The sequence below is a fragment of the Eufriesea mexicana genome, unplaced genomic scaffold, assembly GCF_001483705.2.
Source record: "Eufriesea mexicana isolate 0111107269 unplaced genomic scaffold, ASM148370v2 scaffold107, whole genome shotgun sequence".
In the NCBI taxonomy this organism is placed as follows: Eukaryota; Metazoa; Arthropoda; class Insecta; order Hymenoptera; family Apidae; genus Eufriesea; species Eufriesea mexicana.
Genome location: NW_016908335.1, coordinates 1,375,921 through 1,390,404, shown reverse-complemented (window position 1 = coordinate 1,390,404; position 14,484 = coordinate 1,375,921). Strand labels below are relative to the sequence as shown.

General features: G+C 39.0%; 2 protein-coding genes and 1 long non-coding RNA gene across 3 annotated transcripts in view; 1 reads left to right on the top strand and 2 right to left on the bottom strand.

Moving 5' to 3' along the window:
- Window positions 1–2,644, bottom strand: part of lilli (AF4/FMR2 family member lilliputian) — a 155,445-nt gene extending 152,801 nt beyond the window's left edge. Inside the window, exon 1 of the mRNA XM_017910859.1 lies at window positions 2,573–2,644. The gene's annotated coding sequence lies outside the window, so the exon portion shown is untranslated. The remainder of the gene's footprint in view (window positions 1–2,572) is intronic.
- A 2,602-nt stretch (window positions 2,645–5,246) lies between these two features.
- Ndf (Nucleosome-destabilizing factor) overlaps window positions 5,247–14,484 on the bottom strand; it is a 30,331-nt gene continuing 21,093 nt past the window's right edge. Inside the window, exons 13-15 of the mRNA XM_017910858.1 lie at window positions 8,169–8,279; window positions 7,636–8,080; window positions 5,247–7,547 (exon numbers count right to left, since the gene is read on the bottom strand). Of these exons, the coding sequence (XP_017766347.1) occupies window positions 7,348–7,547; window positions 7,636–8,080; window positions 8,169–8,279 (756 nt within the window). The 3' untranslated portion in view covers window positions 5,247–7,347. The remainder of the gene's footprint in view (window positions 7,548–7,635; window positions 8,081–8,168; window positions 8,280–14,484) is intronic.
- LOC108555333 (uncharacterized) lies at window positions 11,748–14,335 on the top strand. The gene is made up of 3 exons (XR_001890767.1): window positions 11,748–11,905; window positions 13,754–14,038; window positions 14,122–14,335. It is a non-coding gene; the product is annotated as an uncharacterized LOC108555333 (long non-coding RNA).

Genomic DNA, 14,484 nt, shown 5'->3' with positions numbered 1-14,484 from the left:
TTTTTTTTTTTTTTTTTTTTTTTTTTTTTTTTTTTTTTTTTTTTTTAAATTTGAAATACAATAACAATTTCTTCGCCGAAAAGTTTGGTTATCGATTAAAGGCAATCGTGTGCCTTACGCCTTACGAATACAGAATCGCCGCTACGATAGGTTAAAAAATATTTTTTTGAACGATATTAAAGTTTAAATATAACTTTTTGTTTAAATATTGTATCTGAATAATTGGAAGAGCATGATAATGACGTATCGATATTTTTGGCGCTACTTTAAGAGAAGACTCGCATAAACAGAAATTTATAGAGATATAATTTTTGCGTTGATATACAATGCAAACGATCAAGTACACGTGAAATGTGTTATTTTGTACACGAGGAATCATCCGTTGCAACAGTATGTCATAAGCTATAATTATTCCTTTCTCTCACAGGTTCTGACTCGTCTATGCACTTTCACTGTATCTTGTACGACTCTGCGAATCAAATGCGCATTAAAATTGTCGACATAATGGCAAATAGGACGTATTTTTTTGTTTTTACTTCTGAATCATCTTCTCTTCAGGATCGTACCTTGAGAAATAATTTGTGTCTTGGCGAACGTGAAATATAATTTGCACCTCCGCAAACGGTACGAGGTGATGTAGAATATTTGCGACCACTAAAATTTTATCGAAAGCTCCGAGACGTTATAAAACAAACATCGTCCATCGCATATTAAATCGTAATATACCCTGGTCAGTAGGAACACGCGAACAGGTCGCAGTCCTTTTTCGAACCGATGTACCGTTCGCGCTGGCAGTCCAAGTCGAAAGTATTCGGCATAACAAGGGCAGATAATTTATTCGCCGATTCATTGACATTTTCGAATAATTCGTTCTTGTAATATAACTCATTTCTTCTGTCTCTCCCCTATTTTTTATTATACGGAAATTCAACGTCAAAAAAGATGAAAATTTTGAAGGAAAATGGGATAACGTCCCTTCCATTTCGATGGGTTTAAAATCACGTTAATCGAGATACGTTTTAAAGAATATGGGTGCACGCTTTTTTCACCTATGAACTAAGACGTTTTTGAAGGATGGGTAACGAGGCGAAAAGTCGAGGAGTAAAAGCGTTACACGATTCAAGGACGTACGCTAAGTGGGATCGTGATCCAGTCGATAAGCAGCTGTAGGTGCAACGAACGTTCTACCCTTATAGTTGGTGTATTTGTGCGCGGCGCTGATCGAAGCAGAAAAAGCGCCCTCACCAACTATCCTGGTCTACTAACGAAAAAAGAACTAGAGACTCGAATGCTTACTGGAAAATCAGTACCGTAAGCGTTCCACTTCTCTTTCATTCTCTTTCTCTTTTTGTCTCTTTTCCTCTCCCGCTAGCTCTTTCTCTCTTTCTCTTACTCTTTCTTAAAAGAAAACCGCTCCGGAATCCGCGTCTCGGAATGCGAGGCGACGAGACTTGGCTTAGCACGAACGCAACCTGTCCATGCTATTTCCCCCACCACGCGCCTGCTGATCCTCCTAACTCAACATGCCCATCCCCACCCGGCGTCCCGGCGATGCAAACATGATTGCACTCACACCAAAGAAAATGCCATTATTTGCTACTTCGTGTAACCGAATAGATGATGCGTCGTTTGCCAGCGTCTCGACTCCTTCTTATTCATTTACATATATATCTGCAACGCGTTTGAATTTATTATCGAGAAGCGGAAATTATTTCGCCGATATAGCGGGCGACCAACGAATTTATGCTTCGCGCTGTTTTGTAAACTCGCACGAATTCTTTTTACGTACGCGTGCCTGCGTTCACGTATACGCGCATTCGAGATAGTAAGTACAAATTTTTCTGGTAGATACGTATAGTAATTAAAAAGAGACAACGAGATCGATAGATGACGAGGCTTTAACGAGAAGCTACGTAAAATTCCTACTTAAAATACGAAGGTTTTGTCGAGCACAAATGGAATCTGTCCACGCTATTTCCTCTATCATCTCTCCCTCCCGTTTCCCCTTCACCTCCTTTTCGACGATCGTCCACCTGGTGTGAGTGCACGTACACTAACTTCACGAGTGTCTATATTTGTCGGATCCCTGTCCTAAGGTGTGTAGATACCAATACTTTACCGGCTATTGTACGCGCAACACGGTTTCGCTTATTTATCCCACACATGTGCACTTGATACGTGCAGATACAGCACGCGTCTTATTTACCGGCCGACAAAGAGAGAAAGAGCGATCAAGGGAGAAAGAGAAACCGAGAGATAGCGCCGCGGACGACACGAGCTATTTTTCAAACTCGATGCACGTCTAAGCGATGATCAGCTTTAGCGACAAGCCGAGCATCTGGTGGGAAAAGATATACGTGTATTTACGAATATCTGGTAAAAAATTTCATTTAATCTGCTATGAATTTTTTTTTTGGTTAGTTATCGTCTTTCTGTTTCCTTCTGATTTCTCGTTTTTACTTATTTGTCTCGCGTTCTTTTCTCGAGCAAAGAGTAAAAATTCCGAAACGTCAACGACGCAATTTCAATCCGTCGGAATAAAAAGACGAGTTGGACGATACCGAGTACTTACAAACGTATCAGCTCATCTCCTGGATTTTTCGAATGAAAGGGAAGGAATTTTGACGTCGAAATTACGCAGGAGGATGAACTTCGTTAAACGGTTATTGCACACTTCACTGTTACGTACACAAGAATACGCGCAGTCGTAAGAACAAATTCTGGAATCTTTCGCTTCCGTGAACTGTGCGACATACGTTGCGAATACACGCGCGAGAAACATGCCCCTCCGCCTCCTTCGTTTCGCATTGCCGGGCATACAGGCCACGTTCTGTTTTCTTGTGCACAGTCGCAACACCACGGATCATTCCCTAGGAATAAGGTCGTTCACAAGATCGTGCCAAGAAACACTACCAAGAAAACGACCGTTATTTGCGAACGTTCTCTCCAATCGTGCTTAACGATGCTTTGTTCGCGTTCGTTTGTAACGTATCGACATTACCGACGTCAACAACTACTTAAATATTACGAGAAACGCAGATACCAGTCTCACATACGGTTAAAACGTAAACGCGCTATGAATTATTCGTAACGCACGGAACGCGATAGTTTCACGATTCCTGAAAGATATATGACAACTGCGATGTACGTTATTTCAATGATCAAAGTACTCGATTGTCTAGAAAGTAACGCTCTACATCGACGACCTTGTTCCTAGGATCTACATAGGCGTCAATCGTATCAAGCATCCATCAACACCAGAATCAAACGTAAAAGCTTTGCTTGAAACGGGTAGAGGGAGCTGGCCGCAGTTGTCAACGGCGTACGTGAACAGAAGGCTGGTCGATATGGGGAAAAAGAATACTTGTAAAGTGCCGATCGTCGAGTAGCACAACATCCATGGTACATACTGGGAAGAACTATTGCTCCTTGCGTTCCTCTTCTTTCCTATCTCGAACGAAAGAGAGCACAATGACAGTTCGCTCACGATAATGGCAGATGCGCACGACGGTCTGTCACGTGGTAAAGGGTAAAAATTACCCGTTTGCACGTGTGCGACTACTGGCGTTTGTATGCATACTTATATACACGTGAATCGCGCGTGCGAGTATGCGTTGATAGACGTATGGATGTGTGTATGCGTGTATGCGTACATGTGAAAGTGGAGTGGTGGCTGTGCAAAAACGTCGCAACAAGACGGCGCGTGGACGGTCGCGGCTGAACTGATCGTGGGGGTCGAGCCACAGGTGTCATCAGACGGCGGCTGCTCCACCCCTCTGCCCCCACCAAGCTTCCTCACCCGCCTTCGATCCCCACTCTCGTTTCTTACTTTCACGCACACGTCTAACCGTGGCGAAGGAGACGCGTGCGCACACCACCCGGCTTCCTCTATAATCATGCAATATCATTTGCTCTACTCACGGCGCCTATGAACTCGGCGAACGGCGGCACGTGCTTTGCATCGCTTCTTTTAAACGATATCCACGAGTTTTTCAAATTGGGCTATAGCTTTTAGAATTAATGGCCACCATTAACAACTCGTCGTTTAAGCATTCCGTACGCGACTGCAAACCTGCTGCTCCAGTATCGGTTACTCGTTAATAGTTTTAAACGTTACGTAACGCGAAAATCACTAGATAACCGATCCATTATTATTCGAGTACTCGTCGTGCGCTGTTAACTCTTCGGAGAAATTCGATTTTTAGATGCCTCGAAATTATTCGGGTCGTGGTCAGAGAGATGGACAAGGGGAACTCGAATGGAAAAATGCACCTCGATGCTCGGATTGGTCGTTCAATACGAATGTTCGTAATTCAAATAGATATTTATTCAAAAACCAGTGTATTTCGTGGCAAAACATATAACGTCAGTTACTGACGCAATGCTCATGACGTATTCACACTCACCCAGTCGCACTCATACGAATTCCTCCCTCTCTGTGATTTATACTCTTTACTAGCTATATGTATATATATTTTTCTTTATGTTTGCTTATAGAATATTTAATATTTTTTTCTATTTATCCATCATTTTTCTTTTATCTCATACGTGTACACGTAGTATCGTTGAATCGGTTCTAACGAGAATAACGCAAACGTGTGGCAGCAAAGATTCAATCTGAATTACCGCGCGATGCGTAAAAGATACGCGTACAATTATTTGGGCATCAGCCGTTCAACAATTCGTATTACATTGGCTGTACCGTTCGTCTTGCGTCGATAATTCGTAACTCGCATACCAAAATATACAAAATAAATAAATAAATACACAGCTGTATTTCTTAATTTCTATGATATTCCGTATGTCGTGATATAACGTCGCGTGTAACACTGCACTTTTTAAACGATACGTACAACTATTTGCAATGAACACATAATTAAAAAGCCATTGCTCTTGGAGAGCAACGGATGTAATACAATCTAAAATATCGGTACATCGATAATACACCCTTGTCACGCATTGCACGGTGATTTCGCGAGGAACCTTTGCCGGAACACGGTTACATTATTGTGGAACAATTCCATGACACTACGTATACGATGTATTATTGTAACGTTAGAACTATCGATAGTCTAATTACATATACAGTATGTGATATGGGCGCTTAGCCACTGTTAGCTATGCGGTACGTAATTTCCCACGCACCCAAGAGTTTGTTTTCATAAACGAGCGAATAACACGAGTTTCCCTTTATAATTGGTAAAAGAAATCGCACGAAAGATTATTAGAGCACACGTATCGATTTATTGGTAAAATCAATATAGTCTGCTGTATGGTCGTTTCTAGCGAACATTTCGTTAACATTAAATTACTTCTAGAAAAATATTTACCGATCTTTAGCGGGCGAAAGTTTGCGAGTAGAACTATTTTCTCACTTCTATGGATGAGAAAGAGAAACTTGTCGATTTCTCGTTACTAGTAAAGGCAACCTCGTATGATTGGCTCCGAAACAAATTGGCAACCTTTCGGTCGCCCTCGACTTCGTCACGTGTTACTTGTGAGACTCGTACGACCGTCCTGGGAAACGGAAGCGCCGCTCACTTCCCTCCTCGTCAAAACGATTCCCTTACTTCCTTTTCGTAAAATCATCTTACGTGCACACGAGAGAGAATCGCGGCACGTAATTGCGAAAATTATTTCGAGAACCGTTCCGACGGCCATGTTCGTTGAACACGTGATACCATCAATTATGAAAGTCAGTAGAAAATCGTGAACAATGAACAGATTTTCGTATCAGTAGCTGATCGAATTGTTCTCTTTTTTTTCCCCCTTTTTTCTTCTTTTGTACCTGTCGCGTCAAATAAGGAATTTTGTGATAGTTGCAGCAATATAAAATATTCTTCTAATCGTCCAATGCGATTTATCGAGATAGTCGTGGATAAAAAGAATCATATACAATTATGCATCGCTCGAAATGTAAGTATTTACCACGCCCTGCACCATGCCAACATTTAATGCAAATCTACGTTTCATATCCTTGACCTTATCAGTTAAGATCGATTTATCTTAACAGTTAATGATTAAAGGGACACTCGTTAGGTCCGGAAAGCCTCTTCTATATATCATAACGTACGTATATACTAATCAACACTTAGTATTTTCTTATTTGTTTTCACTTTTTATAATGACGCTAAGATAGAATAATCTCGCGCTGTTTTCGGCATAATGCCTTAACAGCCACGTCGACAAAAACAAAAAACAGAAGTTGCGCTATGCGCAGAAACATCTCTAATTGCTAGTCAAATCTGAAATTTTCGCAGCGATATATCAGAAGTTTCCCAGGACGAATAACTTCGACGAGGAAAATTGGCCAGTACGTTCTTCTTCGCTTTTCTGTGTGCGCTCGCGTCGCGAGAGAGTGATAAACATTTATAAATAATCTTTTACAATTTGTCGTTGTATGCGCGAAACAATAAAATGTATAAGTTTCCTTTCGACATCGAAGTAGAATAAACGTTTGAAGGAAAAACCGTAAGAAAATGCTGGTCACCATTTTCCGTCATCTGTTCGTTCCATTCAATGGACGCTTCTAAAATACTGCCAGAATTTCTTTACAAGACCGAGAACATTGTTCCGCTGAATTCTATCTTATAATTGCACCAATAAAGCGTATAATCTATCTTTGTCATTTCTTTATTTCTAACAACTGTCGTTCTCTTATACATCGTCCCGTTAATTGTTAGCATGAAAACTGATTTCAGTTGTATCTACTTGCTTAAAAAATGGTCAAAGTATTCGTCGTGCAGCCTAATAAAAAAAAAAAAAAAAAAAAATTAAAAAGCCTTGCTTCAAATAATATCGTAAGGCACATTTTCGACACGTCCCAAGTCTCTAAAGTTTTTAAGCGAGGGGTGTGTTTTACGGGATCGAAGTCCGAAAGCGACTCGAGAGATCGACTATTCAAGATCCACGCTGTTATCGAGAAAAGTAGTCGCCATGCGTTACAATTGAACGAAAAAAAAAAAAAGGAAGATCATTCGCCAATGTATACACAAAGTGTTTTCTTGAAAAAAACGTGTAAAAAAGAAAGTACATACACATTTACAGTTTACATATTCATCGCATTAAATGAACGATGAGGCCTGTATACATCGTTTTTACCGCTTACTATGCGCATTCGAATCCATCGGATTCGAGATTGCATTGGTTTTAGAAGTAATAAAATCTTCTATTTTGATAATTATACAATGCTACGAAATATCACGGTGCATCATTTTTAACGATTCATAGTGGTTCTCCACTATTTCTTCGACAAATAGCGCACTACTCTTCTCTGGTAGCGACGGGAAACAACGTTAGATATTGCAATAAATATGGTATAGCAAAAGCTTGACGATGCATGCTCCGTTAGAACCTGGCTCTGATGTAAACAGCGGAGGCATCGTGTTCACCGTAACCAAGGCGTTTAGCGTGTTTGTAAACTTCGTTCGCCGCTGCAGCTAGCGGTAATGGCTGTTCTAATTGATCGCTCATACCTAAAGAAAGTCTTAAGTCTTTTTGCATGTGTTGAAGTGGTAACTGTGTTGGAAAACCACCCTCGATGATGGCTGAAAAGTTAAACCGTGTTATCGATGCGATGTAATTAAATCTAAATCGCAATTATCATACTCGATGGAGAAAAGAAGAATGTAATACCTTTTCCTTTGTCCAAAATGGCAGGACAAGCCAATGATGTTAATTCCAGAACCTCGAGTACGTCCTTTTGTTGAAGACCTGCTCTATCAGCTAAAGCCATGCTCTCCGCTAAACCAGCAAGAGTCACACCGGCCATCAACTGAAGCACGAGATTCATTTTCGATGCATTGCCGACCTCGCCGAGATAAAAACTATTTTTCCCCATTGCTTCAAAGCAAGATTGACATTCGTCGAATAAAGTTCGATCACCAGCCGCAAGGATCACTAGTGTACCCTCCTGCGCCTGTGTTTTGCTACCCTGTACCTGGGCCTCCAAATAACGGCCACCTTTCGCAGTTATTGCCTCGGCAATATCTTGCGAAGTTTCTGCATCTATACCTGTCATCTCAACGTATCCTTTCTCCGGCGATATTTCTGTAAGAACCCCGCAGTTTCCAAACACCATCTACAAAACGATTCATAATTTTTACATTCATCGTAATCTTAAAAAGTCTTGCCTAAGATAATTTCAACGAAATTACGCTGTTACTCACATCCTTGGCAGCTTGAGGATCAGCCACGCAAGAGAATGTAATATCTGCAGCGAGCACCACGTCGGATGGCGTTAAACCTTGCTCTGCTCCAGCCTTTACAAAATCTGCACACTAACAAATAAAAATACATTACGTTAAAATCTTTTAATAGTTCAAATTTGAGTTCAAAGTTGTGATGTCAAGGCATGTAAACATAATTTTATAGGTAATTACACGTTATATAAAGAAACAAAATATTGTATCTAAACATTTTTATACCGTTTGTTATCTTTTTTTTTCTTTTTAATTCAAAATTTAAACTATTGTTACGATCCTGATAGATTCTGGTTTAGCATCGTAGCGACACCGCTCGGTGCGACATGGTACTGCAAAAAGATCTAACGAAAGCGGCTCCGGTAGATGTCGCCACAACGAGCCGCTCGCCATTTGCATCGCCATTCTGGTCACGTACGTTGTTTCAACGGCTTCGAAGCTAAACGTTTCCAGGCTTGCTTGCCACATCAGCAAACGACGCCATTGCATCATCTAAAGATATTTCCCGCATACGGCCAAAAGGTGTATCTACATATTCATTGAGATTTAAAGGATTATAAATTCGTTTAGCTAGTTTTTTGCGTAGAACGTAATACGTTGTAATAAATTTCTAGAAATTTCTGAACTTTCGAGTATATCGAAAACGCACAACAAATCCGTTACTATCGTAGTATAAAGGCTAATTTAAAAAAACCCTGATATTCTATATAAACGTCACATATATACATAGGTGTGTGTGCGTGTTGTGTGTGTATTTATTTATATGTTTATATTTATTTATTTGTGTGTGAGTGTACATATGTATATGTATATATACATGTATATATACATATACACATACACATTCATTTCGTAAGTTATACTGGATTGAAATATTTATAGCTAATAATTATTCGATAACGATAAATTCGTACTTATACCGGTACTTTATTAAATTTCATTGAAAACATACAGTTGGCGCAACGCCATTTTTATATATATGAAACAATTCTTTTTCAGATTTTCAAGTGAAATCGACGCCATGTTTTTTTCCCAGTATGTAATGACGACATCTTTTACACGACCCATATTTTTCTATCAAATTTCGTTTACACTATCAAAATCTGAGACTTGATCATTGACATTGCATTGCTATTGTATATTAATTTCTATTAGTTATTAATACGTCTTATCAGAAATTGCAGAAATGTTAATGAACGCAATTCTAAATCGCTAAAAGCATATTTGCGATATTGACAACTACGTATTCTCGCCGCTGTAAACGCGACGAGTCAACAAGTCAGTTAAGTGCTGTCAACAAAGAAACAAAGACAAGTAGGTTATATTCCTTCGGTCAATAAACAATCTTTGATTCTCGCAAGACGAGACGTTCAATAAGACCACAATGAAGATTCGTGTTTACCGATGATACTAATTCCCAACAAATTTGCTCGCCAGATAACACATGTGCCGATAGTAACAATGCAAAGAGAATATAAAGATTGATTTGCGTCTTCTATTGTTTCGTTGCACGTGCGCAAGAGTAATTGAGCAGGAAGTGTACATCGATCGTATTCCTGACCTGTATTATTTTACATGTCCAATTTATTTGGACAAGTACAGGCATTCATCCATGAAATATATGATGTTACATTGCAGAAACATGCACGATAATAGTTAATATAGCAGCCAGTTGAAAAATCAACTTACCAACGTCACAGTTGGTAAACAAGAACACGTACTATGTTTCAAACATATTCTAAATCAAGATTATGCGCTCTGACCGTCATAATACTCTCATTTCGTTTCTTTATACGACTTAAACGTTCTACTGTATGATTCGGTGGATCTCAATCCGAGTTATAGACGATGTACATCGTAAACGATCAGAGATAGACATTGAATAAGCACTAAATGGAAAAATGGAGAGATGTAAAACATTAATGGCCAAGGAACCTTTCCTTTTTCTTCCTTTTCGTGTGACATATGTGGATGCAACGCGAGGCGAAGGTATGTCCTCGCGTTCTCAATTGCCTGCATCGTTGCCACGTCCACATTACAATGTATGCTCAAATTGCAAAACCAAAAGAAATCGGATAGGTGGAGCAGCAACTTTCCTGCGAATTTTACCATTTCAAATGTATGCATTTGGTATTTATATTTATATTTCATTTGGTAACATATGTATAAGATTATCTACTTTTGTACCTTTTATTTACACAATTTTCTTTTTTTCTTTCTTTTTTTTAGGAATATAAAGAAACATTTTAAACTAAATTGTCACTTTTTATTCAAATGCAATGAGAAGTCATATAGCAAGCTAAATTTTATACAACTGCGAATGTATATGAATGACCTTGAGTTCATTTCAATCATGTGGCTGATGACATGAAAAAGAATTTAATCATTTTCTGAAATAACTACAGCCACGTATCCGACAGAATTGTTTTGGTTCAATTCAGTATAAGCTTCTATTTTGTAAAGACGATACAACCGTTATGTAATGTTCAAAATTTTTGAGTTTTTCTGGAAGTTACATGTACCTGGAGTTAAACGATTACAGATTTTTTCAACAGCTATAATTACAATCTGGTATCGTGCTAATTTATATAATGTCCAAAGTTCAAATTGCGAATATCCATTGTGCATTCTGGATCGTAATAACGTACATTGTGTATAACCATAAATAGGCAGCAAAACATTCACAACTCTGCGCCATAAGCGAGCATTTCAAGCCTACGGTAACACGTGGGTGGATGGTTGTACACACTGAACACTGAAAGCAGCAGATTGTTTCGTAGGAAGAAAAAGTTAGGTATGTTAAATATGGTATATTCTTGGAATTAAATTCAGGACTATTTTTGCTCGTTTCATATTTCTTTAGATTCTATCACTCGATTCCAGATGTATCTTGGGTGATTCCAATTTAGCTACCTAGCTTTTTTTCTCGTATCCAAGTGGCCCATTTTTTCAAAAAAAAATAAACTAGGCCACTCGGCAGCAGAGAAGTATGCGTATACACGTGTCGATCGACAAGAGAGTCAGATGAGTGGACAAGCACGAAACTGGCGTATTAGAATACAAGTTGCAGAGGTGGCGGATGTAGAATTGAACAAGCAGAGGTAGAGAGGGACTGGGTATAACGACCTTTGGCGGCTCACAGTGAATGTGCGGAAACCGTTTGTATAAAATTTCTAATCGCAAAGTTCGTGCTATTGTTAGTCTGCGCACGGCGCACGATCAGGAAATAAAATGGCAACGGGAGGCATGAGCGTGAGAACTCACGCAGAGAGAAACAATTTGTCAGAAGGTGGAAAGAACTCCCACTGGATTTCAAGAATCATCTCGAATACCTAGCATAACGCTACAACAGAAAATAAATGAATATATGATAAATTATCTATAGGTAACTTATAAACATTTTTCATAAGAAAAGGAATTTCTTTTGGAATTATTTTTAATGCCTCGGATGTTCTACATCGATTATGATTATTAGTAAAGTAAGACGGAAGCTTAATTAGCAATTAATTTTACCGAATTGCTGATGCAGCGTTAGCAAGAACGAGCATGTCGAGACGAGAGGACCAGGAAAGTGAAGTGGAAGAAGGGTACGCTTAGTACGGGAGTAATTAGCGAGTCTCTTGCTTCTCGTGCAATCTACTGTGGAAATTTTAGCAAAAGCACCGCTGGAACAAAAACGGCTTGTTAAATGATATATAAGACAGGTAAAGTCCGATATATTTTTATGAGTATTTCAAACATATCAGATATATATCAAACGTATTCCTGCAGTATTTTATGTTTCTTTAACATAGAAATATGAACATATTTTTAAACAACGTTTAAAAATTGAATTATCATGAGTTAAAAATTAATCTTTAATAAATAGAAAGCTATCTAAACTTTTACAAAGTGGTTCCCTGTTATCAAGAGAGACATTACAAAGATAAGATAACATTCAAAATTTCTTAAGCACGTTAGCAACAATGGTGACTTTTTCAGATGAAAATGATATCCATCCCGATAATACGTAATATCTGTGCTACGAAACGTCCGTGAGCGACTAAAAGTTGAACGACACAGCATTCATTCAGACTCTATGTTAGAGCACATTGCACTTGGTATTCGTACGTCCCTGATCGCCCCGATCTATATCCACCAGTTCTAAAAATATTTATACACAGTAAAATATAATGCTAGCTACAGAGTCCGCTATCGAATGTGAACGATTATTGTTTTTAGCCTATTTATCTGGCATTCTGAATTTGCGTATGTTCGCAACCAGACGAATTAACCTTTCAAAAATATCAGAATCGTGGTAAACTTGTAAAGGCCAAGGGGACGAAAGCGACGAAGGACAAAAGCGACCAAAGGAAGGATCGCAGCGGGCCTGCGCGGTCTGACCGACACGTATAAATAAAGAGTTGGATAGCTGCGAGGTTGCCATATCTCGGTAATATTGATCCACGAAGCCGACATGGTCGCCAGCCAGGGGTCATGAGGAGAAACGTGGCAACATCGGCCCGTTCCCAGCTGATCGAGCTCTACTCACGTCTGCTCGACGGTCGACCGTGTCTCTCCGTTTCTTCGACTTCTCTCACTTCCACGCAAACCTTCCTCTTTCTCTCGTAACTAGCAACCGGCACTTATCGCCTTGCCTCGGAATCGCAAGCCTTTCCTTTCTTACATCGCTGCGTTTGACCATTCCGTTTTAACTCGAATACGAGGCAAACGTTTTCTTCCATTACTTCTCAACTATACGCAGTCGGTATTATGCAATATGGAAAAGCGTTATATGTCGAATCGACAAATGTTCATCACGTTTATTTGCTAGAATAAAACATGGTAGAAGCTGGTGCTTCTCTCCGGTTCTCTTCTACTCCATTTTGCTTTCATCGTGGCAAACGATTTTATGCCAATTTTATACTCGAGTCGCCACCATCGGGGGCGAAATAACGCACTGTCTTTTAAAATAGCTACTCCTCTTCTCTTTTCTCCGCCGTTATTACCCGTCTGACACCTTTTGACCCTCCCAAAATCCATGTGCCAACGATGTTATGTAACAGCGCTACCGAATTTACTAGTTAATATATCTCTAGAATACTTTCGCGATTGGAAAGATAATTTTCGTAAACTCGTAAATATTTTGCAGACGAAGATAATATTTTGTCGTGCAAAGGTTTGATAATATTTCATGCGACATATTTTCTTCACCTTATGCGAAATTTGTATTTTATATTTCGTGATTAACGAAATTTATAAAAGCTTCGCTAATGCCGAAGACGAAGTTTTTAAAGCATTTTCTTTGAAAGGATTCTTTCCTCTATTCCATTTAACGGTGCCATTACGTAACACATCTTGGTCGATAATCCACCGTTTATTTTTCATTCATATCCACTTCCAGCTGAATTATTAATACTGTACGATACAAACGTCAAGTGCTATGTTTCGCTGATTGGAAAGTATCTTTCATGTTTTTTAATCATGCGTTGCTATCGTAACATGGCATAAATCTTTGTTTGTGATAATATTACTTAAAGATACGAAAAAAAGAAATGATATTCTGCTTTCAGATAATACAATAACAACGGCAAGTAACTACAAGCATAAGAGATTAGGACATGAAACCGGGTGGTCCTACCCTTAGAGCTGCCTCCCTTGACCATGACCGAGGTGAAGAGGGAGAAGGAGAAAGAGAGAGAAGGCTTCGTGTAACCTATAGAAGTTTAGCAATCAAGGTCAAATTCAATCTTGTTACGACTATGCACGCAAATCAAGTTTCGAAACAAATTACGAAAACGATCTACCAGGCGTCGTTCAAATTGCACAATCACTCTTAATTCTGATTTAATCTTGAGGTATAATTCGATCGATCATTTACCAAATTCGCTTCATTTACATTGTTAAAACGCTCAATGCTTTATGTCCTTATTAAATCCAGTTTATGGGGCACAGCAAAGTGAAATTCGATGTCGAAATAAAAAAGATGAAAAAGCAGAACAGGCCAGGAGGAGGATGTCGAGGTGGAGCAACTGAGGAAATCGAATATACGTAAACCGAGGCTTATCAAATGTATCTGCAAGAGCAACTGGAGAATATCATAGAACCGTAATTTCAGGCATTTATTATCGTTCCTGTTGGAAATACATACAAAGTGTAACATCCAACTTCTAAATGATTAATATCGTTTATACGGTCAAGTTTATTTATTCGAAACTGTTTTTCATGCATGTCATAAGGATATCAAATACATCTAACTTTACAATTGTAAATAATTTTTGTAATGTCCGTGTATTTACGTCGT